Raw genomic sequence first — 26,572 nt, 5'->3', positions numbered from 1 at the left:
TTCTGTCACCTGCTTCAAGGTAAGATCCGAGCCAGGGTCCTCGGGGCTTCCGGACTCAGGAGAATCGTCCTCCACATCCTCCGGCTCCGGGGCCGTGCAGGCCGCGCTGCCGGCGCCATCTTGGACAGGGCCCCGTGCAAACTCCTACAGCTTTTCCACTGCAGATTTATCTTTGTTCTGGTTCTGGTCAGCCTTATTAGTGCGCCCCATGGTTCCGGTACATCCAGGTGGTGTCTCGGGAGTCAGGATACTAAACAGGAGAAAGATATCCCAGGTTCGGTGCGGGAGCTACCGCTACATGCAACCGCTCAGACCGCTGCACAAGCCACGCCCCCCAATAATGTTTTTTTTTATCATATATACAATTTGTCTACTTTATGTTTGCATCATAAAATTGATGTGTTTTTACTTTTGGAAGACACCAGAGGGCTTCAAAGTTCAGCAGCAATTTTGAAATTTTTCACAACATTTTTAAACTCACTATTTTTCAGGGACCAGTTCAGTTTTGAAGTGGATTTGAAGGGTCTTCATAGTTGAAATACCCCATAAAAGACCACATTATAAAAACTACACCCCCCAAAATATTCAAAATGACATTCAGTAAGTGTATTAACCCTTTAGGTGTTTCACAGGAATAGCAGCAAAGTGAAGGAGAAAATTCAAAATCTTCATTTTTTACACTCGCGTGTTCTTGTAGACCCAATTTTTTAATATTTGCAAGGGGTAAAAAGGAGAAAATTTTTACTTGTATTTGTAACCCAATTTCTCTTGAGTAAGCACATACCTCATATGTCTATGTAAAGTGTTCGGTGGGTGCAGTCTCTAGAGGGCTCAGAAGGGAAGGAGCGACAAGGGGATTTTGGAGAGAACATTTTTCTGAAATGGTTTTTGGGGGGCATGTCACCTTTAGGAAGCCCCTAGGGTGCCAAAACAGCAAAAAAAAAACAAAACACATGGCATACCATTTTGGAAACTAGACCCCTCGGGGAACATAACAAGGAATTAAGTGAGCCTTAATACCCCACAGGTGTTTAAATGGGCACTGTCATGAAATAAAAAAATTGATATGTTGTAGTACTTAAGTACTACAACACATCTCTAATATAGTTTAATAAAAAAAAAAGTGATTTTAAACCAGTTTAAAATCACTTTTAAATTCGGCCACTAGGGGTCGCCCTCCTAGTGGCCGAATGCATTCGGCAGTGACGTCACTACAGAATTTCGTCTCATTTGAGCCTGGCAAATGAGTCGAAATTCCAGTCACTGCAGTGCTCGCTCCCGCCTGTCAATCAAACAGGCGAGAGCGAGCACAGTGAAATCCAGGGCTGTGCATTGGCTCCCTGGACTCACACACTGGCCGCCTCCCTGCTGCATATTCTCCCTGCAGCAGGGAGGCACATGGCTCTTACCTCTGCTTACAGCCCCGGCTCCAGTGGGGATACGCCGCCTCCTCACTGCTCCTTGCAGCTGTGTCCTGTCATTGCCGGGGGGAGCGCGTTATATGGAGCAACAAGTGTATGCCCGGCTTCCTGTCGTGCTCCTACACTCTGGTAACTCTCTCTATGGTTCTGGAGGACTTTCAATCCTCCAGAAACATAGAGACAGTTTCCAGAGTGTACAGGCATGACAGGAAGCCGGGCATACACTTGTTGCTTGCTACGGACCCCCGCTCATGGTCCGGCACAGGTGAGGAGGAGGGGAGGGGGGGCGATATTGGTCGAGGGCTGGGTGTCTTCCAACACAGGGTGCCTCCAGTTGTTTCCCCACTACAACTCCCAGCATGCCCTGACAGCAAATAGATGTCAGGGCATGCTGGGAGTTGTAGTCGTGAAACAGCTGGAGGCACCCTGTCAGGAGAACTAAGGGCGGAAGTCGGCCCCCAGCAGGCATCAGTGACGTGGTGCCTGCTGGGGAAGTCTGCCTGGTAGTGAGCACACTACCAGGCAGACAAAATGCCATTTTTAAGATAATAAAAAAAAAAATAATGGCAGGGAGGGGGTTAGGGATAGATGGGCAATAGGCAGGGACAGAAAAAAAAAAGAGGATGGCGGGAGCTACCCTTTAATGACTTTTGCAAATGAAAAAAAAACAAAAAAAAATGTACATTAAATGCTTGTTTTTGCAAACATTTTACTTTTTTACAAAGGGTTAAAGCAGAAAATACCCCCCAGAATTTGAAGCCCAATTTCTCCCGATTCAGAAAACACCCCATATGAGGGTGAAAAGTGCTCTGCTGGCGCACTACAGGTCTCAGAAGAGGAGTAGTCACATTTGGCTTTTTGGAAGCAAATTTTGCTCTGGGGGCATGCCGCATTTAGGAAGCCCCTATGGTGCCAGGACAGCAAAAAAAAAAAACACATGGCATTATATTTTGGAAACTAGACCCCTTGAGGAATGTAACAAGGGGTAAAGTGAACCTTAATACCCCACAGGGGTTTCACAACTTTTGCATATGTAAAAAAAAAAATGCAACATTTTACCGAAAATGCTTGGTTTCCCAAAAATGTTACATTTTTATAAAGGGTTAAAGCAAAAAATACCCCCCAAAATTTGAAGCCCAATTTCTCCTGATTCAGAAAACACCCCATTTGGGGGTGAAAAGTGCTCTTCAGGCGCACTACAGGTCTCAGAAGAGGAGTAGTCACATTTGGCTTTTTGGAAGCAAATTTTGCTCTGGGGGCATGCCGCATTTAGGAGGCCCCTATGGTGCCAGGACAGCTAGAAAAACCACATGGCATTATATTTTGGAAACTAGACCCCTTGGGGAACGTAACAAGGGGTAAAGTGAACCTTAATACCCCACAGGGAGTTCACAACTTATGCATATGTTAAAAAAAAATACAAAATTTTACCGAAAATGCTTGGTTTCCCAAAAATGTTAAATTTTTACAAAGGGTTAAAGCAGAAAATACCCCCCAAAATTTGAAGCCCAATTTCTCCCGATTCAGAAAACACCCCATATGGGGATGAAAAGTGCTCTGCTGGTGCACTACAGGTCTCGGAAGAGGTGTAGTCACATTTGACTTTTTGGAAGCAAATTTTGCTCTGGGGGCATGCCGCATTTAGGAAGCCCCTATGGTGCCAGGACAGCAAAAAAAAAAAAAAACACATGGCATTATATTTTGGAAACTAGACCCCTTGGGGACTGTAACAGGATTTCACGACTTTTGCATACGTAAAAAAAAAATTTTTTTTCACTAAAATGTGGGTTTCCCCACACATTTCACATTGTTGCAAGGGTTAATAGTAGAAAATACCCCCCCAAAATTTGTAACCCCATCTCTTCTGAGTATGTAGGTACCCCATAAGTGGAAGTCAAGTGCACTACGGGCGAACTACAATGCTCAGAAGAGAAGGAGTCACATTTGCAAACTTTGCTGAAATGGGGGGGACATGTCGCATTTAGGAAGCCCCTATGGTGCCAGGACAGCAAAATACCCCCCACAAGGGGTAAAGTAAGCCTTAATACCCCACAGGGGTTTCACCACTTTTGCATATGTAAAAAAAAAAAAAAAATTTCACTAAAATGTGTGTTTCCCCAAAAATTTTACATTTTTACAAGGGTTAATAGCAGAGAAGACACCCCACAATTTGTAAATACATTTCTTTGGAGTAAGGACATACCTTATTTTTTTATGATTTAGGCTTGGCGGGTGCACAGCAGGTCTTGCTTGAGTGGGAGCACAGTCAGGGACCTTTAGATTGATATGGAGCCAGGATATGGGACCCCCCTAAAGGAGCGCTAATGGGGGGAGCACTGAGCCCTAAAATAGGGGAACACTATGGGGGACAACGGGCCGTAACTGGGGTAGACAGGTGGGGTACAGAGGCCCGTAATATGGGGTACAGTGGGCCAGGAAATTATAAAACATAATAAAACAGGATATGTTCCCAGAATGATGACCCAGAGCATAGCCAAAACTAAAAAAAATATGCCCGCCCCAAACCCTATGCTCTGAGTCATCATTCCGGGAATGTGATGTGTGTGGCCGTCCCTAACCTGTTGCCTCAAATGCGCACCCGCTCAGGTGGAGAGAGAGCGCTGCGCATTTGAGGCAACATAAAAAGTCCCCGATGATAGTGACTCAGTGACCTATGACCCATTTTTGAAAAAAAACACCCCCAGAGGTCTTATCAGGTTTTGGTTTTTTTTTTCAGTTTTTTTGGGGCAATTTAGTGATTTTATTGGGGTTACATTTTGGAATGTACTCTGGACTTGGTACATTGGTCAAATTATGGAAAATTCTAATGAAAAGGGAAAATGTAGTGCTCCATGGAAGTGTTATACTCCCTGAAGCAGCTTATTCAGAGGCCCAGATTATCTGGGCAAGTGTCGCATTGATATGTGGTGTCCTTGCGCATCCCCTTCCATTTTTTCTGGGTTCGTCCCTTCTTTCCAGACGGGGGGATCACACCTGGAGTGTGGCCGGGGACGATCCTGGCGCCTATAACTCCAGACCCTTGGGAAGTCCGGCCTGATCTTTCCCGTTCGCCAAAAATCAGGAACCTTAGGACTTCTTCTTGGTACTGGAGGAATGTCCCTGTGTTGCCAGCATACTGGGATAGTACAAAAGCGTTGTACATGGCAACCTGTACCATGTAGACCGCAACTTTTTGTACCATGCCCGTGTTTTCCGCATGGCGTTGTATGGCTTGAGGACTTGATCTGAGAGATCAACTCCCCCCATATACCGATTGTAGTCCAGAATACAATCGGGCTTGAGGACCGGTTCCACGGTACCTCGCACAGGGACAGGGGTGCTGCCATTCCCATAAATAGTGGTGAGCATAAGGACATCCCTCTTATCCTTATACTTCACCACAACAGGTTATCATGGGTCAGGGCACGGGACTCACCCTTGGGAATAGGCGTCTGGACCAAATTTAGAGGGAGGCCTCTCTAGTTTTTCCGCACGGTCCCACAAGCGGACGTGGATCTGGCGGCAAGGGATGTGAAAAGAGGGATGCTGGTATAAAAGTTGTCCACATACACGTGGTAACCCTTATCCAGCAATGGGTGCATAAGGTCCCAAATGATTTTCCCGCTAACACCCAGAGTGGGGGAACAATCTGGGGGTTCAATACGGGAATCTCGTCCCTCATATACTCTAAACCTGCAAGTATACCCGTAGGTACTCTCACAGAGTTTATAGAGCTTCATGCCATACCGCGTCCACTTCGAGGGAATATACTGGCGGAAGATGAGTCTTCCCTTAAAACTGATGAGAGACTCATCTACCGAGAGGTCCCTGAGCGGTACGTAGGCCTCCAAAAATTTGGCCCCAAAGTGATCGATGACCGCGCCATTCATTGGGCCTGGCCAAAAAGGAATCTGGGTGGTGGGCAATGAACTGCTGGGCGTACAAGTTTGTTTGCTCCACCATTAGATTGACCAGGCTGTCAAAAAACTTTAAAAAGTCCAGATCAGTGAAGCCAGCCGTGTCAATCCGGATTCCTGAGTCGCCAACAAACTCAGGAATCCGTGGCTGATAATCCTCTGGGGGGCTCCAGTCAGAGTCATTGGAAGGGGGCTCCGGTGCACTTGTCTGGGGGGCCAGACTCCTATTACGAGCGGCATTGCCACTCGTACTAGTGTCGGCCACTCTCATGGGGGGTGCGAGGCCTCGTCTGGCGGCGTCTCCGCCGCCGTACGGGGGACTCACCATCACTGCTAGATGATGAGGAAGACGATGAAGAACACAAAAATGCTGGATCTTCATCGTCCTCACTGGCAGATTCGGAGTCGGAGGCTAAAAAAGCGTAAGCCTCCGCTACCAAAAATGCCCGGCGGGCCATCGCCTTTTTTCTACGGTGGCAGGGAGGGCGGGGGGTGTTGGCGGGGGGGGGAGGGTGTGTGTGCGGGGGGGGGGCAGGGAAGTGTGTATGTGGTGCTTGGTGTACTATTTTATATATAATGGTGTGTTATAATTGGGGGGGGGGGGGAACACTGCAGCCCAAAAAAAAAAAAAGGGTGGCGCACGAAGCTCCCTGATCCCCTAATAGGACCCGGGGTCAGGGATCAGAACCTAATAGGACCCTTGGGGACCTATTAAGGGGTCGGGGGGGGGGTTCTTTTTTTTCTTCTTTTTTTTACTTTTTTAAAACTTTTTTTAACTTTATTAGTCCTACCTGTCCCTATACACTGCTCTCCCTATTGTAACGGCTCCTGAGGGGCTCCGGCTCCGAGGGGGGGGTCGACGGTCTTCTCTTCACTGCTGCACCCGCTGACTGAACGCTGAATCTGCCGCTCTGCTATTGGCTGGACGATCGCCGGCCAATAGCAGCGTTGCTGGGGCGGTGACAGTATTGTCACCGCTCCCCAGCAACGGTAGGTGATTGGCGGTGTATTGTACACCGCCGATCACCATTTATTGCCAGGTCATCGGGTCATCACCGACCCGAATGACCGGAATCACCGCAGATCACCCGCGCGATTTCGCGGACGATCTGCGGCGATCGTCGACATGTGGGGGTCCCGGGATTTTGCCTGGGACACCTGCTGAATGATTTCAGCAGGCGTCCGGTTTCGCAACCCGCCCGGCGCGCGGCGGGATGCGAAATTCGCTGGAACGTATTAGTACGTCCCTGGTCCTTAACCTGTTAAGGACATAGGACGTTCTCTAACGTCCCCGCTACCTGGGCTTTAATGCCCAAGGACTTTAGAGAACGTCCTGTTGTATTTCCGGTCTCTGCCGCTCGCCGGGCAGAGATCGGAACGGCATGTCTGCTGAAATCTTTCAGCAGGCATGCCGTGCAAATGCCGAGGGGGGTCCCGGGACCCCCGCATGTCGGCGATCGCCGGAGATCGCTTGCAAAATCACGCAAGCGATCTTCAGCGATTCAGGTCACCCGTTGACCTGGAAATAAATGGTGATCGGTGGTGTACAATTACACCGCCAATCACCTACCGTTGCTGGGGAGCAGTGACAATACTGTCACCGCCCCAGCAACGCTGCTATTGGCTGGCGATCGTCCAGCCAATAGCAGAGCGGCAGAGGAGGGGTTAACAGCTCCTTCCCTGTTCTGGACCCGCTGTTTTGGTTCAGTCAGCGGGTGCAGCAGCAGGAAGAGGACCGTTGATCCCCCCTCAGAGCTCCGGAGCCCCCTCATTTTAGGGACAGGTAGGAGTATAAATAGTTAAAAAGTTAAAAAAAGTTTTTAAAAAAGTACCCCCCTCCCCTCCTGACCCCCTAATAGGTCCCCCAGGGTCCTATTAGGGTATGATCCCTGACCCCAGGTCCTACTAGGGGTTCAGGGAGCTGCGTGTGCCACCCCTTTTTTTTTTTTGGGCGCAGCTTTTTTTATTTTTTTATAAAAAAAAAAAAAATCCCCCCCTTGACCCCCTAATAGGTCCCCCAGGGTCCTATTTGGGTCTGATCCGTTACCCAGGGTCCTATTAGGGGTTCAGGGAGCTGCGTTTGCCACCCCTTTTTTTTTTTTGGCCACAGCTTTTTTTTTCTCTTTCTATTACTGTTCTACACTTTGTACACCAAGCACCACACACTACATACTTCCCCCCCCCCCCACCGTACAAAAAAGGCGATGGCCCGCCAGGCATTTTCGGCAGTGGAGGCTTACGCTTTTTTAGCCTCCGACTCTGAATCTGCCAGTGAGGACGATGAAGATCCAACATTTTTGTGTTCTTCATCGCCCTCCTCATCATCTAGTAGTGATGATGAGACCCCAGTACGGCGGCCGCCAGGCAAGGCCACGCACCCCCCATGAGAGTTACCCAGTGGCCGACACTAGTACGGGTGGCAATGCCGCTCGTAATAGGAGTCCGGCCCCCCAGACAAGTGCACTGGAGCCCCCTTCCGATGACCCTGTCTGGAGCCCCCCAGAGGATTATCAGCCACGGATTCCTGAGTTTGTTGGCGACTCAGGAATCCGGATTGACATGGCTGGGTTCACTGATCTGGACTTTTTAAAGTTTTTTTTCAGTGACAGCCTGGTCAATCTAATGGTGGAGCAAACGAACTTGTACGCCCAGCAGTTCATTGCCCACCACCCCAATTCGTTTTTGGCCAGGCCCAATGAATGGCGCGCCATTGATGCAGCGGAAATGAGGACAGTTTGGGGCCTCACGCTGCATATGGGCCTGGTCAAAAAAACAAGTGATCGTCATTACTGGAGCGGGGACGTCCTCTACCAGACCCCGCTTTACAGTATGGTGATGACACGGAACCGGTATGAGGCCATTCGGAAATGCCTGCATTATGCAGATAATGCGGCATGCCCGCCCCAAGGTGATCCCGCCCATGACCGGCTTTACAAAGTGAGGCCGGTCATCGATCACTTTGGGGCCAAATTTTTGGAGGCCTATGTACCGCTCAGGGACCTCTCGGTAGATGAGTCTCTCATCAGTTTTAAGGGGAGACTCATCTTCCGCCAGTATATTCCCTCGAATCGGGCACGATATGGCGTGAAGCTCTATAAACTTTGTGAGAGTACCTCCGGGTACACTCTCAAGTTTAGAGTGTATGAGGGACGAGATTCCCGTATTGAACCCCCAGATTGTTCCCCCACTCTGGGTGTTAGCGGGAAAATCGTTTGGAACCTTATGTACCCATTGCTGGATAAGGGCTACCACGTGTACGTGGACAACTTTTATACCAGCATCCCTCTCTTCACATCCCTTTCCGCCAGATCGACGTCCGCTTGTGGGACCGTGCGGAAAAAACAGAGAGGCCTTCCTCTAAATTTGGTACAGACGCCTATCCCCAAGGGTGAGTCCCGTGCCCTGACCCATGATAACCTGTTGTTGGTGAAGTATAAGGATAAGAGGGATGTCCTTATACTCGCCACTATTCATGGGAACGGCAGCACCCCTGTCCCTGTGCGAGGTACCGTGGGACCGATCCTCAAGCCCGATTGTATTCTGGACTACAATCGGTATATGGGGGGAGTTGGTCTCTCAGACGCTATACAACGCCATGCAGAAAACACGGGCATGGTACAAAAAAGTTGCGGTCTACATGGTACAGGTTGCCATGTACAATGCTTTTGTACTATCCCAGTACGCTGGCAACACAGGGACATTCCTCCAGTACCAAGAAGAAGTCCTAAGGTTCCTGATCTTTGCTGACCGGGAAAGATCAGGCCGGACTTCCCAAGGTTCTTGAGTTATAGGCGCCAGGATCGTCCCAGGCCAACACTTTCCAGGTGAGGTCCCCCCCCCCCCCAGTGGAAAGAAGGGACGATCCCAGAAAAAATGCAGTGTGTGTTACAGGAAGGGGAGACGGAGGGACACCACCATTCAGTGTGACACTTGCCCCGATCATCCGGGCCTCTGCATAGGCTGCTTCAGGGAGTATCACACTTCCATGGAGCCCTAAATTTTCACTTTTCAGTTTAATTTTCCATAATTTGACCAATGTACCAAGTCCAGAGTACATTCCAAAATTTTACCCCCATAAATCACTAAATTGCCCAAAAAAACCTGGAAAAAAAAAAACTGATAAGACCTCTGGGGGTGTTTTTTCAAACATTGGGTCATAGGTCACTGAGTCACTATCATCGGGGACTTTTTTTATTATTATATTATTTTCTGGCCCACTGTACCCCATATTAGGGGCCACTGTACCCCAACTGTCTACCCCAGTTACGGCCTGTTGTCCCCCATAGTGTTCCCCTATTTTAGGGCTCAGTGCTCCCCACCCATTAATGCTCCTTGAGGGGGGGGTCCCACATCCTGGCTGCTATAATAAGCTCAAGGCCCCTGACTGACCTCCTACTCCAAGACCTGGTGTGCACCCGCGGAGCGAAAATCATCAAAAATAAGGTATGTCCTTACTCCAAAGAAATGTATTTACAAATTTTGGGGGGTATTTTCTGCTATTAACCCTTGTAAAAATGTAAAATTTGGGGGGAAACACATTTTAGTGAAAAATTTTTTTTTTTACATATGCAAAAGTTGTAAAACCCCTGTGGGGTATTAAGGCTCACTTTACCCCTTGTTACATTCCAATATGGTATGACATGTGGGGGTTATTTTGCTGTCCTGGCACCATAGGGGCTTCCTAAATGCGACATGTCCCCCCCATTTCAGCAAAGTTTGCAAATGTGACTCCTTCTCTTCTGAGCATTATAGTTTGCCCGTAGTGCACTTGATGTCCACTTATGGGGTACCTACATACTCAAAAGAGATGGGGTTACAAATTTTGGGGGGTCTTTTCTACTATTAACCCTTGCAAAAATGGGAAATTTGTGGGGAAACCCACATTTTAGTGAAAAAAATATATATATTTTTTTATATATGCAAAAGTCGTGAAATCCCTGTGGAGTATTAAGGTTCACTTTACCCCTTGTTACGTTCCCCAAGGGGTCTAGTTTCCAAAATATGTGTTTTTTTTTTTTTGCTGTCCTGGCACCATAGGGGCTTCCTAAATGCGGCATGCCCCCAGAGCAAAATTTGCTTCCAAAAAGCCAAATGTGACTACTCCTCTTCTGAGACCTGTAGTGCACCAGCAGAGCACTTTTCACCCTCATATGGGGTGTTTTCTGAATCAGGAGAAATTGGGCTTCAAATTTTGGGGGGTATTTTCTGCTTTAACCCTTTGTAAAAATGTAAAATTTTAGCAAAAACAAGCATTTTAGGTAAAATTTTTTAGTTTTTTTTTACATATGCAAAAGTTGTGAAAACCCTGTGGGGTATTAAGGTTCACTTTACTCCTTGTTATGTTCCCCAAGGGGTCTAGTTTCAAAAATATAATGCCATGTGTTTTTTTTTTTTTTTGCTGTCCTGGCACCCTAGGGGCTTCCTAAAGGTGACATGCCCCCCAAAAACCATTTCAGAAAAATGTTCTCTCCAAACTCCCCTTGTCGCTCCTTCCCTTCTGAGCCCTCTACTGCGCCCGCTGAACAATTAACATAGACATATGAGGTATGTGCTTACTCGAGAGAAAATGGGCAACAAAGACCAGTAAAAATTTTTTCCTTTTACCCCTTGCAAAAATTCAAAAATTAGGTCTAAAAGAAAATGCGAGTGTAAAAAATTAAGATTTTAAATTTTCTCCTTCACTTTACTGCTATTCCTGTGAAACACCTAAAGGGTTAAAACACTTGCTGAATGTCATTTTGAATACTTTGGGGGTGTAGTTTTTATAATGGGGTCATTTGTGGGGTATTTCTAATATGAAGACCCTTCAAATCCACTTCAAAACTGAACTGGTCACTGAAAAAAAGTGAGTTTGAAAATTTTGTGAAAAATTTGAAAATTGCTGAACTTTGAAGCCCTCTGGTGTCTTCCAAAAGTAAAAACTCATCAATTTTATGATGCAAACATAAAGTAGACATATTGTATATGTGATCCAAATTTTTTTTTATTTTGAATATCCATTTTCCTTACAAGCAGAGAACTTCAAAGTTAGAAAAATGCAAAATTTTAATTTTTTTCATCAAATTTGGGGATTTTTCACCATGAAAGGATGCAAGTTACCGTAAAATTTTACCACTAAGTTAAAGTAGAATATGTCACGAAAAAACAATCTCGGAATCAGAATGATAACTAAAACCATTCCAGAGTTATTAATGTTTAAAGTGACAGTGGTCAGAATTGCAAAAAACGCTCCGGTCCTAAGGTATAAAATGGCCCGGTCCTTAAGGGGTTAAGACCCAGGGCGCAGGGACGTGCTCAGACGTCCGTGGTCCTTAAGGGGTTAATGTCTACTTACTAAGCAGAAGTTCACTTCTATTGTGGGGATCTGTTTTTTATTTTCTGTATAATACGATTTTGTATACAATTCTATGCACTGTATTCAAATGCTCTAACCATTCTTTTTTTTTAATCTAGTCCTCATTTCTTTCAAAAGACTGGAGCAACCGTTTACTTTTTTCACTATGGTCATTATTGCAGAAAACAGTGGAAAGATAACTTGTAAACATTGTAAAGCCATTTCTAATGGCAGGTCTCATGCAGCTCTCCTCCCCTCACCCCTCCTACTCTCAGACTCTCCTCTTCTGTTTGCCCTGTCCTCCAGTTCGTGAGAAGTAATATCCCAGATATCTGCGGGGCTGCATAGTTTCCTTGGGAAGGAACTCAATGGAACCTAACGACAAGAGCCGGTAAGGGGGGGGAAGGTGAATTGTCCTCTAGTGTCAGGTTATGCAGGATCTAGCATACTTTATATATTGCGCCTTTTTCTGCTATAGATATTATAGCTGTGATGACCAGTCGGTTTTTCAATGTGTCACTGACTGCTGTGTGTATATTATTAGGGTGCTGGAGGCTACTGCGATTCTCCCTGCCATTCACCTGCAGAATCTGTCTGAACTAGAGAGGTTCCGGCTGCAGGAGATTGCACTTTTCACTCTTCAGCAGCTAGGACTCTGCGCTGACATCAAGCCTGGTGAGTTACGTCTGTACATGGGTATTCTTGTGTGTATCATGGAGAGTGGAGCTCGTTGTAGGCACTTGTCCGTGAATTGTGAAATTGGAGTTGTGTGACACTAATGGAGAAAAAGGGGGAAGGGGCACTTTCCCAGACTGAAAGGAAATGATCTGTTTATTTTTGGGATTCCCTCAGGAATGTGCTGCATGCAACCAGTGACAGTAAAATGTTCCACATTATCTGTGTCCAACCTTCTGTTCTGTGCTGAACTGGGGGCTTCTGTCTCACATGTACCCTTTATATTACAGGTTATCAAAACTCAAAGAAAGTTGTGAAGCGCAAGCAGGACCGAAAAGGTATACTCTCATATATGTAATATGGTCTGTCGGCTGTCCGGACATGCTGGGAATTGTAGTTTTGCAATAGCTGGAGGCACACTGGTTGGAAAACACTTCTCTAATGTGACAGCATTAGAAGTTTCTTGATAATACATGCTATACATAATGGAGGAGATTTATCAAAACCTATGCAGAGGAAAAGTTGTCCAGTTGCCCATAGCAACCAATCAGGTTGTTTGTTTCATTTTTCCCAAGCCTTTCTAAAAATGAAAGAAACAAGCTGATTGGTTTCTCTGGACAGGTTTTAATAACTCTCCCTCAATATTCTTACATATTCAGTTTTTGTTGATAAATTACATTTTTAACCCCTTCAAGCTTACCTGTCAGCAGGGGCGTACCTAGAGCATTTGGCAGCCGGGGCGGACCCTTTGTTTGGCACCCCCCCCCCCCCCCACACACGCACACGCACCCCCCCCCCCCCCCTTAAAGGAAATCTGTCATCAGAATCACCCGCACTAAACCTGTTAGGCTGGGTTCACACTACGTTTTCTCCCATACGGGAGCGCATACGGCAGGGGGAGCTAAAACCTCGCGCTCCCGTATGCCTTCGTATGCGCTCCCGTATGTCATTCATTTCAATGAGCCGGCCGGAGTGAAACGTTCGGTCCGGTCGGCTCATTTTTGCGCCGTATGCGCTTTTACAACCGGACCTAAAACTGTGGTCAACAGAGAAAATGTAGTGTGAACCCAGCCTTACACAGGCTTGTAGTGCGGGTGATCCTGATTAAAACGATCCTTACCTGGTTAAAAATGGTTCAGCGTTTCTTAAGATATCTATATTTTTAGTTTTCTGTTATTCCCTGGCTTGGGACTCAGTGGGAGGTGTTATCATCTCAGGCTATGCCACACGTTATTCTTGCTGGGCGGAGCTGCCGGCCTGCTCATGAATATTCATGAACTTATGCTCGTGGTCTAACTCCTTTTTCTCGGTCTGGTGGGGAGGGCCGCGCATGCGCCGCGTTCCGTACACCCGGAAGCGGCGTTCTCTCCCCGGCTTCACTCGAGCTGCGGCCCAATACAAGTAAGAAGACGGGCTGCATGAGTGAAAAAGGGTGGGAGGAAGGGAGGGACAGAGGGTGTTTTTATTCACAAACTGAAGGAACAAGCAGGTTATATATAGATATATTTGTGTGGATAACTTCATGAATATTCATGAGCCAGGCAGCAGCTCCGCCCAGCTAGAATGACGTGTGGCCGAGTCCGAGGTGATAACACCTCCCACTGAGTCCCAAGCCAGGGAATAACAGAAAACTAAAAATATAGATATCTTAAGAACCGCTGAACCATTTTTAACCAGGTAAGGAGCGTTTTAATCAGGATCACCCGCACTACAAGCCTGTGTAACAGGTTTAGTGCGGGTGATTCTGATGACAGATTACCTTTAATTACTCCACCTCCATCCCCTCCCCCCAGGGGCGGACTGACAACACTCGGGGGGCCCCCCCCAGGACCAAAAAAGGCAGGGGCCCCTGCTAGGCTCTGCAGCTCGTCAATCTTCTGCCACGCTCCTATTCCACCCAAATCCCACACACAATAAATAAAAATGTATATATGTAAGAAACACTTTAACGTAGGTAAATTTCCATGACCAATAATACTGGTATACAAGGAGCAAATATATACCACCACACAATAACTGGATAATATCGCCATACTGTACTGAATTAAACCACTATACACAGACCAGTATACTATACTATACAGGATCTGTATACAATATAAGTGATTATATACCATATGGCGGTAGGTATCAGCTGCACACAGGATGCGTATACCATATAAGTGATTACAGTTACATTTTGGGACTCACAATTAGGTCTTTTCTGATCAGCGGCGTCCTCTTTCCTTTTCTTCTCCGTCCGGATAAGACCGCCATGTGGATCTTTTAACATCTGCAGGAAAAACATGTCAGACTGCATTTTTTCATTGCCATCCCCTCCTCTACACAATCTTCCCATCTATAGGCCCACAAACTGTAATAATTCCCTCCTTGGTGTCCTGCACAGTAAAAGAGCAGGTAGGTAGGTAGCCAGGTAACCCCCTCTTTCCCATAGGTATATGCAGAGTTACACCCCCCTCTCTTTCCCATAGGTATATGCAGAGTTACACCCCCCCTCTTTCCCATAGGTATATGCAGAGATACACCCACCACCCCCTCTTTCCCATAGGTATATGCAGAGCTACCCCCCTTTCCCATATGTATATGCAGAGTTAACCCCCCCTCTTTCCCATAGGTATATGCAGAGCTACAACCCCCATCTTTGGCATAGGTATATGCAGAGATACACCCCCCACCCCCTCTTTCCCATAGGTATATGCAGAGCTACCCCCCCCCCTCTTTCCCATAGGTATATGGAGAGCTACAACCCCCATCTTTGCCATAGGTATATGCAGGGTTACCCCCCCCCCCCCTCTTTCCCATAGATATATGCAGAGCTACCCTCCCTCTTTCCCATAGGTATATGCAGAGCTACACCCCCCCTTCCCCATAGGTATATGCAGAGCTACACCCCCCCCCTCTTCCCCATAGGTATATGCAGAGCTACACCCCACCCTCTTTCCCATAGGTATATGCAGAGCTACACCCCCCCCCTCCCCATAGGTATATGCAGGGCTACACCCCCCTCTCCCTCCCTTTCCCATAGGTATATGCAGAGCACCCCCTCTCCCACCCTTTCCCATAGGTATATGCAGAGCACCCCCTCTCCCTCCCTTTCCCATAGGTATATGCAGAGCACCCCCTTCTCCCTCCCTTTCCCATAGGTATATGCAGAGCACCCCCTCTCCCTCCCTTTCCCATAGGTATATGCTGAGCACATCCCTCTCTCCCTCCCTTTCCCATAGGTATATGTAGAGCACCCCCCCCTCTTTCCCATAGGTATATGTAGAGTTACACCCCCCTCTTTCCCATAGGTATATGCAGAGCTACAACCCCCATCTTTGCCATAGGTATATGCAGGGTTACCCCCCACCCCTCTTTCCCATAGATATATGCAGAGCTACCCCCCCTCTTTCCCATATGTATATGCAGAGCTACACCCCCCTTCCCCATAGGTATATGCAGAGCTACACCCCCCCTCTTCCCCATAGGTATATGCAGAGCTAAACCCCACCCTCTTTCCCATAGGTATATGCAGAGCTACACCCCCCTCCTCCCCATAGGTATATGCAGAGCACCCCCTCTCCCTCCCTTTCCCATAGGTATATGCAGAGCACACCCCTCTCCCTCCCTTTCCCATAGATATATGCAGAGCACCCCCCTCTCCCTCCCTTTCCCATAGGTATATGCAGAGCACCCCCCCTCTCTCTCCCTTTCCCATAGGTATATGCAGAGCACCCCCCTCTCCTTCCCTTTCCCATAGGTATATGCAGAGCACCCCCCCTTTCCCATTGGTATATGCAGAGCACCCTCTACCCCTCCCTTTCCCATAGGTATATGCAGAGCACCCCCTCCCTCCCTTTCTCATAGGTATATGCAGAGCACCCCCTCTCCCTCCCTTTCCCATAGGCATGTGCAGAGCACCCCCTCTCTCTCCCTTTCCCATAGGTATATGCAGAGCACCCCCCCTCTCCCTCCCTTTCCCATAGGTATATGCAGAGCACCCCCCCCTAGCTCCCTTTCCCATAGTTACATAGTTAGTATGGTTGAAAAAAGACATACGTCCATCAAGTCCAGCCAGGGAATTGAAGTGAAGGGTGTAAGGGGATAAGGGAAAGGGATGTAGTTTTATAATTCTGCATAGGCATTAATGTTATTTTGTATCTAACCCTGTTTTAAAGCTGTTAATTGTTCCTGCTGTGACCAGTTCCCGAGGTAGACCGTTCCATAAATTCACAGTCCTCACGGTAAAGAAGGCGTGTCGCCCCTTTAGACTAAACCTTTTCTTCTCCAGATGGAGGGAGTGCCCCCTTGTCCTTTGGGGGGCTTTAACCTGGAACAGTTTTTCTCCATATTTTTTGTATGGGCCATTTATATACTTATATACGTTTATCATATCCCCCCTTAAACGTCTCTTCTCAAGACTAAACAATTGTAACTCCTTTAATCGCTCTTCATAGCTAAGCTGTTCCATGCCCCATATTAGTTTAGTCGCGCGTCTCTGCACCCTTTCCAACTCTGCAGTGTTCCTTTTATGAACAGGCGACCAAAACTGAACAGCATATTCCAGGTGAGGCCGTACCAATGCTTTATAAAGGGGGAGTATTATGTCCCTGTCCCTTGAGTCCATGCCTCTTTTTATACATGACAATATCCTGCCGGCTTTGGAAGCAGCAGCCTAACATTGCATGCTATTCTGTAGTCTGTGATCTACAAGTACACCCAGATCCTTCTCTACCAGTGACTCTGCCAGTTTAATCCCCCCTTAGACATACAATGCATGCATGTTCTTAGTACCCAGATGCATAACTTTACATTTATCCACATTGAACCTCATTTGCCAAGTGGATGCCCAGACACTTAGTCTATCCAAGTCATCTTGTAACTTATGCACATCTTCTATAGACTGTACCGTGCTACAAAGCTTGGTGTCATCTGCAAAGATAGAAACAGAGCTGTTAATACCATTCTTTATATCATTGATAAATAAATTAAACAGCGGGCCCAGTACTGAACCTTGGGGTACACCATTAATTACCGGGGACCAATCAGAGTACGAATCATTGACCACCACTCTCTGGGTACGATCCATGAGCCAGTGTTCAATCCAGTTAGAAACTAAAATTTCCAAGCCCAAAGACCTTAACTTACCTGTCAGACGTCTGTGAGGGACAGTATCAAACCCTTTGGCAAAATCCAGAAACACTATATCCACAGCCATTCCTCTGTCAAGGCTTCTACTCACCTCTTCATAAAAGCAAATTAGATTGGTTTGACAACTTCTATCCTTAGTAAACCCATGCTGGCCATCACTTATAATACTATTATCCCCTATGTATTCCCGTATGTAATCCCTTATAAGTCCTTCAAACAATTTACCCACAATGCACGTTAGACTTATCGGTCTATAATTGCCTGGCGAAGACCTAGAGCCCTTCTTGAAGATTGGTACCACCTTAGCCTTGCGCCACTTCCTTGGCACAATACTAGACACCAGAGAATCTCTATCATGAACAAGGGTACAGATATTACTGAACTTACCTCTCTAAGAACTCTTGGGTGTAGTCCATCCGGCCCTGGAGATTTGCTTACATTTACTTTACTTAACTTACCTTGTACCATCTCTACATTAAGCCAGTTCAGTACATTACATGATGTGTTACCAGCACTGACCTGGCCAATGTCAGCTCCTTTTTCCATAGTGTATACAGAACTAAAGAACCCATTCAGTAGCTCCGCCTTCTCTTGATCGCCCGTGACAACCTCCCCATTATCATTATTAAGGGGTCCTACATGCTCTGTCCTTGTTTTTTTTTGTATTTATATATCTAAAAAAATATTTAGGATTAGTTTTGCTTTCTTTGGCCACCTGTCTCTCATTTTGAATTTTTGCTGTTTTTATTACATTTTTACAGATTTTATTAAGCTCCTTGTACTGTTTAAATGTTATAGCTGACCCATCAGATTAGAATTTTTTGAAGGCTATTTTTTTGTTGTTTATTGCTCTTTTAACATCATTTGTCAGCCATGTAGGATTTAGTTTTAATCGTTTATATTTGTTCCCCTTTGGTATATATTTAGCTGTATAGTTATTTAGAGTTGATTTAAAGATGTCACATCTACCTTCTGTATCAGTATTTGAGAACACCTCCCACCAGTCTATGTCCTGTAGTGCAGATCTCAGCCCTGGGAAATTTGCCTTTTTAAAGTTATATGTTTTTGTCTTCCCCGTCTGTCTTTGTTTTCTACATTTTAAGTCAAAAGTAACTATATTGTGGTCGCTATTACCAAGGTTTTCCCTCACAGTTACATTACCAATCAGCTCTGCGTTGTTGGAAATGATCAGATCCAACAAGGCATCACTTCTTGTTGGGTCCTCCACAAACTGGCCCATAAAATTATCCTGCAATAAATTTAGGAACTTTCTCCCCTTCGTAGTTTTAGCCAGCCCCCGGCCCCAATCTATATCTGGATAGTTAAAATCTCCCATTATTACCACTGTACCTGCCCGGGCGGCCCTCTCTATTTGTTTATGCAGCCGACCTTCTATCTCCTCAGTGATATTAGGGGGTCTGTAGATTACACCAAATATTATTTTTTCAGTATTTACCTCCTTTTGTAATTCTATCCACAGTTATTCCACATCCTCAGAATCATCACACACTATGGCATCGTTCACACTGGCTTTCATACCACTTCTTACATACAGACAGACTCCACCACCTTTTCTGTTCATTCTATCCTTGCGAAACAATGTAAACCCCTGCAGATTAACAGCCCAGTCATGTGAGGAGTCCAGCCATGTCTCAGTGACCCCAACTATATCAATATGTTCCAATATGTTATGTGAGTATCAAGGCCTCAAGCTCCCCCATTTTATTTGCTAGGCTTCTGGCATTTGTGAACATACACTTTACATTTCCATTAATTTTTACACATATAGTCTCACTAATGGAATTTTCAGAGTTATTGGGGTTAATGTTATTTGAGTTAAAAGGGCTAATTGTACTATTTAAGTTAATGGGGTTAATGGGATTTTTTGAGTTATTGGGTGTAACGTTATTATTTAAGTTATTGGGGCTAATGGGATTTTTTGCGTTATTGGTTCTAACGTTGTTATTTAAGTTATTGGGCTAACGGTATTTTTTGAGTTAATGGGGCTTATTGTAGTTATTGAGTTATTGGGGCTAATGGAATTTTTTGAATTATTGGGATTACAATTTTTCGGGCTACATTTATTTTTATGGCTGGTTTGTAACCCATGGATCTCCTTATCCACTGCTCTTAACCTCCCCCCACAGGACTCCTCTCCACCCACCATTATGTCCTGACCCCTCTCTAACCTATCCATCCCACTGTCTGCTTTCTTTGCTTTATTATCCTCCCCCCACTCACCTAGTTTAAATACTCAGCCACCCCTTCCAGGATTCTCTCCCCCAGCACAGCGGACCCCCTTCCATTCAGGTGCAAATTGTCCGTAGAATAGAGTTTGTACCCCAATGAAAAGTCAGCCCAGTGCTCTAAAAACCCAAACCCCTCCCCCTCACACCACGACTTAAGCCATTCATTTAACTCCCTAAGCTCCCACTGTCTTTCCATAGGTATATGCAGAGCACCCCCCTCCCTCCCTTTCCCATAGGTATATGCAGAGCACCCCCCCTTTCCCATAGGTATATGCAGAGCACCCCCCCCTCTCCCTCCCTTTTCCATAGGCATATGCAGCGCACCCCCCCCTTCCCTGTAGGTATAGGCAGGGTTAAAAATAAATAAAAAAAAGGATGCTCACCTGATATCCCACACAGCGATCTCCTCAGCAGGGGCCCGCCGCCCGCTTCTTCTCCCCTCCACAGTACAGGCGCCAGATGAGTGACCTCATCGACGCCTGTACTGCGTGCTGCGTGGGGGCGGAGGTCACGTCTCCTCTGTGTAGCTGCAGATGCACGCACATACAGGAGAATGTAGCGCTGTCTGCTGGGGATCTGGGATGAGTGTCCTAGATCCTCAGTAGTTGCCCCTGGCACCCGCCTTGAGAGTGGCACCCGGGGCGGGACGCCCCCCCCCCCCCCCCCCTTGGTACGCCACTGCCTGTCAGATCCCACAAAAAAATAAAACTGTATGCTATTTAGTACCTAAACCTGATCATGTACATGTAATTTTTATGTATACTCCCCCTCCCTCACTCTGCTGACTCACTGCTCTGGGGGGACTGGCAACCCTGCTCTGTTACCCTTTTCTCTCTGGTTTTATGCTGTATACACACAATGATTGTTGGAGATTGCCTGTACTCTACCACCAAAGACAATATGGCGAGTGCATAGCTTACATATTCCTAAATTAGGACAAAGGTTTAGTGCTAAAAGTGCATGCATACATTTTCTATATGTTCCTATGTCATTCATGTGTATCATCCTTTGCCAGTCCTGTTGTAATGCTAGGACTTGTAGTTTTGGAATAGTTGGAGGTACAGAGTTTGGATAACTCTTTTTTTGCAGCAGTCTTGCTACAACTCCCAGCATGCCCAGACATCCTTTGACTGTCCAGGCATGCTTGGAGTTGTAGTTCTGAAACAGCTGGAGGCACAGATTTGGTAAAACTCTATTTTACAGCAGTCTTCTACAGCTTTGTCAATCAGCCATCTTGTGTCCATGACCCTTGGACACGCTCATCCTGCTGTGGGACTCATCAGTGTTCCAGGAGGTGTGGAAACCCCTAGTGGTGGGATTTTTAAAGGCAGTTTGTGACATTTTTTAAAAGAAGGATATTAGAAAAACTTTTATTTTGCCAAGCAAAACATATAAAAAGTTTTTTTTTTATATCTGACAGTGCCCATTTAAGGACTCATTTTAGCCTTAAAGGGGTAGTCCAGTGGTGAAAAACTTATCCCCTATCCTAAGGATAAGGGATAAGTTTGAGACCGCGGGGGGTCCGACCACTGGGGCCCCCTGCGATCTCTCTATACGGGGGCCAGGCTCTCTGGCCAGATAGCGGGTGTCGATCCCCGCACGAATTGGCAGCCGACACGCCCCCTCAATACATCTCTCTCTGGCCAGATAGCGGGTGTCGATCCCCGCACGAATCGGCAGCCGACACGCCCCCTCAATACATCTCAATGGCAGAGCCGGAGATTGCCGAAGGCAGCGCTTCGGCTCTGCCATAGAGTTATATTGAGGGGGAATGTCGGCCGCCGCTTCGTGCGGAGGTCGACACGCCCCCTTCCCGCGGGCTCTCAGGGTTCCGAACAGGAGATCGCAGGGGGCCCCAGCGGTCGGACCCCCCGCGAACTGCAACTTATCCCCTATCCTTAGGATAGGGGATAAGTTGTTGACCACTGGGTCACCACTGGACTACTCCTTTAAGGACAAATCTGATCACTTTATGCATGTATAACTCTGGGATGCTTTTACTTATCATTCTGATTCAGAGAATGTTTTTTCATGACATATTCTATTTTAAGATAGTGGTAAATTTTTGTCGATACTTGCATAATTTCTTTGTGAAAAATGGCAAAATTTGAAAGATTTGCATTTTTCTGACTTTGAAACTCTCTGCTTATAAGGAAAATGGACATGCCAAATAAATCATATATTGATTCACATATACAATATGTCTACTTTATTAAAGTTGACATGTTTTTACTTTTTGAAGATATTAGAGGGCTTTAAAGTTTAGTAGCAATTTTCCAAATTGTCACAAAAAATATTCTTGGACCAATTCAGTTTTGAAGTGAATTTGAGCATCTTTATGTTAGAAATCCCCCCATAAATGACCCCATTATTATGAAAACTGCACCCCTCAAAGTATTCAAAATGACATTCAGAAAGTTTGTTAACCCTAATGGTGTTTCACAGGAATAGCAGCAAAGTGGAGGAGAAAACTCAATATCTAAATTTTTTACACTAACATGTTCTTGTAGCCCCCCATAATTGTAACGCAATTTCTCCCGAGTATGAAAATACCCTATATGTGGATGGAAAGTGCTCTGCAAGCGCACTACAAGGATCGGAAGAAAAGGAGCAAAATTTTGCTTTTGGAGAGAGAATTTTGCAGAAATGCACATCACATTTAGGAAGCCCACATGGTGCCAGAACAGCAAAAGAAAAACCATCACTACACCCTTCAAGGAACATAACACGGGTTACAGTGATCCTTAACACCCCACAGGTGTTTGACGAATTTTCGTTAAAGTGTGAAAGTGAAATTCCCCCAAAAAAAGTCACTAAAATGCTGGTGTTACCCCATATTTTTCATTTTCAATAGGGGTAATAGGAGAAAAAGCCCCTCAACATTTGTAACACCATTTCTTCTGAGTATGAAAATGCACCATATATGGACATAAACTGCTTTACGTGCACACAACAGGGCTCATAAGAGAACCCACGGTTGGGTTTACAGCAAGTTTCCCAATGGGAGTTTGAGCTGCGGTGGAATCTCTGGTGGGGAAACACTGTGTTAGTCTGTTTCTCCACCAGTGTGCCTCCAGCTGTAGCAAAACTACAACTCCCAGCATGCACTGACAGACCGTGCACACTAAGAGTTGTAGTTATGCATCTTCTGGAGGGCCCAAGGGGGTACTGACAACTCATGGGGCCCCCGGGCAAAAGATGATCATGGGGCCCCGTGTGCACCAAAATTTTTATTTTTAACCCCTTAAAGGAGTTCTCCCTTGTTTATACAGTTTTTTGTTATTATGTTTGTGTGTTATATGTGTATGTTTGTGTGTTATGTGTGTATGTGTTTTTTATGTGTGTTGTGATTATGTATATATGTATTTTCTTACCTTTTGTGAAGATCCGGAAGCTGGCCACTTTTTCTTCCAGTGGCTTGCTGTGTACCTCGGCCTCCGCCATGTTGTGTTGGGTAAGTGGGATGTCGGGGGGGGGGGGGGGGGGGGGTGGGGTGTGTTCTTGCTTCTGTTCTTCCTATCTTCTGACGTCCGAGGCAAATCTTTTCTTCCTGTTTCTTCCGTGGCTCAGTGACGAATCTGCGGCCTCTTCCGCTGCATGCGCAGGTAGGTTGTTTTTTTTACCAATAAAGTTTTTTTTGTCTAATTGACAAACTGTCTGTGCATGCGCGAGTACACAAGTGCTACGCTAACACCGTAGCGTACGTTAGGTCTACGCTAATAGCATAGCTTCACGCAAGCACAGACAGTTTGTCAATTAGACAAAAAAAACTTTATTGGTAAAAAAAAAAAAAAATAACTACCTGCACATGTGCCGGAAGAGGCCGCAGATTCGTCGCTGAGCCACGGAAGAAACAGGAAGAAAAGATTCGCTTCGGACGTCAGAAGATAGGAAGGACAGAATCAAGAACACACCCCCCGACATCCCACTTACCGAACACAACATGGCGGAGGCCGAGGTATACAGCAAGCCACTGGAAGAAAAAGAAGGGGCCAGCTTCCGGATCTTCACAAAAGGTAAGAAAATACATATATACATAAATATGTAAAATACATATTTTACTTTGTTAGTGGTCAAATTTTGTCGATACTTGCATTGTTTCTTGGTGAAAAATTCCCAAATTTGATGAAAAAATTGAAAATTTAGCATTTTTTTTTACTTTGAAGCTCTCTGCTTATAAGGAAAATGAATATTCCAAATAAATTATATATTGATTCACATATACAACATGTCTAGTTTATGATATAAAGTTGACATGTTTTTACTTTTGGAAGAGATTAGAGGGCTTCAAAGTTCAGCATCAATTTTCCAATTTTTCACAACATTTTCAAAATAAAAAAATTTCAGAGACCAGTTCTGATTTGAAGGGGATTTGAAGGGCCTTCATATTAGAAATGCCCTACAAACGACCCCATTATAAAAACTGCACCCCTCAACGTATTCAAATTGATATTCAAAAGGTTTGTTAACCCTTTAGGTGTTTCACAGGAATAGCAGCAAATTGAAGGAGAAAATTCTAAATCTTCATTTTTACACTCGCATGTTCTTGTAGACCCAGTTTTTGAATTTTTACAAGGGGTAAAAGGAGAGAAATCTTCCTAAAATGTGTAACCCAATTTGTCTTGAGTAAGGAAATACCTCATGTGTATGTCAAGTGTTCGGCGGGCGCAGTAGAGGACTCAGAAGGGAAGGAGCGACAATGGGATTTTGGAGAGTGAGTTTTTCAGAAATGGTTTTTGTGGGGCATGTCGCATTTAGGAAGCCCCTATGGTGCCAGAACAGCAAAAAAAAAACAAAACACATGGCATACTATTTTGGAAACTACACCCCTCAAGGCACGTAACAAGGGGTCCAGTGAGCCTTAACACCCCACAGGTGTTTCACGACTTTTTGTTAAAGTTGGATGTGTAAATTATTTATTTAAATTTTTTCCACTAAAATGCTAGTTTTTCCCAAAATTTTAAATTTTTACAAGGGATAATAGGACAAAATGCCCCCCAAAATGTGTAACCCCATCTCTTCTGAGTATGGAAATACCCCAAGTGTGGACGTCAAGTGCTCTGCTGGCGCACTACAATGCTCAGAAGAGAAGGAGTCACATTTGGCTTTTGAAAAGCGAATTTAGCTGAAATGGTTTTTGGAGGGCATGTCGCATTTAGGAAGCCCCTATGGTCCCAGAACAGCAAAAATCCTCCACATGGCATACTATTTTGGAAACTACACCCCTCAAGGAACACAACAAGGGGTACAGTGAGCCTTAACACCTCACAGGTGTTTGACGACTTTTTGCGAAAGTCGGATGTGTAAATGAAGAAAACATTTTTTTCACTAAAATGCTGGTTTTCCCCCAAATTTAACATTTTTACAAGGGGTAATAGGAGAAAATGACCCCCAAAATTTGTAACCCAATTTCTTCTGAGTATGGAAATACCCAATGTGTGGATGTCAAGTGCTCTGCTGGCGCACTACAATACTCAGAAGAGAAGGAGCGCCATTGAGCTTTTGAACACCAGCAGTTTAGTGAAAAAATTTTTTTTTCATTTTCCCATCCAACTTTAATGAAAATTCGTCCAACACCTGTGGGGTGTTAAGGCTCACTATACCCCTTGTTACGTTCCGTGAAGGGTGTAGTTTCCAAAAAGGGGTCACGTGTGGATATTTCTTTTTTTGCGTTTATGGCAGAACCGCTGTAAAATCGGCCACCCCTGTGCAAATCACCAATTTAGGCTTCAAATGGACATGGTGCGCTCTCACTCCTGAGCCTTGTTGTGCGCCCGCAGAGCATTTTACGCCCACATATGGGGTATTTCCATACTCAGGAGAAATTGTGTTACAAATTTTGGGGGTCTTTTTTTCCTTTTAACACTTGTGAAAATAAAAAGTATTGGGCAACACCAGCATGTCAGTGTAAAACTTTTTATTTTTTTTACACTAACAGGCTGGCGTAGCCCCCAACTTTTCCTTTTCATAAGGGGTAAAAGGAGAAAAAGCCCCCCAAAATTTGTAACGCAATTTCTCCCGAGTACGGAAATATCCCATATGTGGCCCTAAACTGTTTCCTTGAAATATGACAGGGCTCTGAAGTGAGAGAGCGCCATGCGCATTTGAGGGCTAGATTAGGGATTGCATAGGGGTGGACATAGGGGTATTCTACACCAGTGATTCCCAAACAGGGTGTCTCCAGCTGTTGCTTAACTCCCAGCATGCCTAGACAGTCAGTGGCTGTCCGGAAATGCTGGGATTTGTTGTTTTGCAACATCTGGAGGCTCCGTTTTGGAAACACTGCTGTACAATACGTTTTTCATTTTTATTGGGGGGACAGTGTAAGGGGGTGTTTATGGAGTGTTTTACCCTTTATTATGTGTTAGTGTAGTGTTTTTAGGGTACATTAACACGGGCGCAGGTTTACAGTGAGCTTCCCGCTAGAAATTTGCGCTACGGCGAAAAATTTGCCGCAGTTCATACTTGAAGGAAACTTACTGTAAACCTGCCCATGTGAATGTATCCTGTACGTTCACATGGGGGCAAACCTCCAGCTGTTTCAAAACTGCAACTCCCAGCATGTACTGACAGACAGTGCATGCTGGGAGTTGTAGTTTTGCAACAGCTGGAGGCACACTGGTTGGAAAATCTTCAGTTAGTTTCTGTTACCTAACTCAGTATTTTCCAACCAGTCTGCCTCCAGCTGTTGCAAAACTACAACTCCCAACATGTACTGATTACCAAAGGGCATGCTGGGAGATCTAGTTATGCAACAGCTAGAGGTACGCAACTACAACTCCCAGCATGCCGAGACAGCTGTTTCGGCAGGCTGGGATTTGCAGTTTTGCAACATCTGGAGGG

At 45.6% G+C, this 26,572-nt stretch overlaps 1 protein-coding gene across 1 annotated transcript in view; it reads left to right on the top strand.

Moving 5' to 3' along the window:
• Positions 1 to 26,572, top strand: part of LOC130291605 (rho GTPase-activating protein 6-like) — an 851,736-nt gene that overhangs the window by 127,369 nt on the left and 697,795 nt on the right. Inside the window, exons 2-4 of the mRNA XM_056540562.1 lie at positions 11,979 to 12,063; positions 12,217 to 12,347; positions 12,638 to 12,685. Of these exons, the coding sequence (XP_056396537.1) occupies positions 12,041 to 12,063; positions 12,217 to 12,347; positions 12,638 to 12,685 (202 nt within the window). The 5' untranslated portion in view covers positions 11,979 to 12,040. The remainder of the gene's footprint in view (positions 1 to 11,978; positions 12,064 to 12,216; positions 12,348 to 12,637; positions 12,686 to 26,572) is intronic.

Source organism: Hyla sarda, chromosome 9 (assembly GCF_029499605.1).
Source record: "Hyla sarda isolate aHylSar1 chromosome 9, aHylSar1.hap1, whole genome shotgun sequence".
Classification (NCBI taxonomy): domain Eukaryota; kingdom Metazoa; phylum Chordata; class Amphibia; order Anura; family Hylidae; genus Hyla; species Hyla sarda.
The sequence above is the reverse complement of the archived record's forward strand: the minus strand, read 5'-3'. Positions and strand labels throughout refer to the sequence as shown.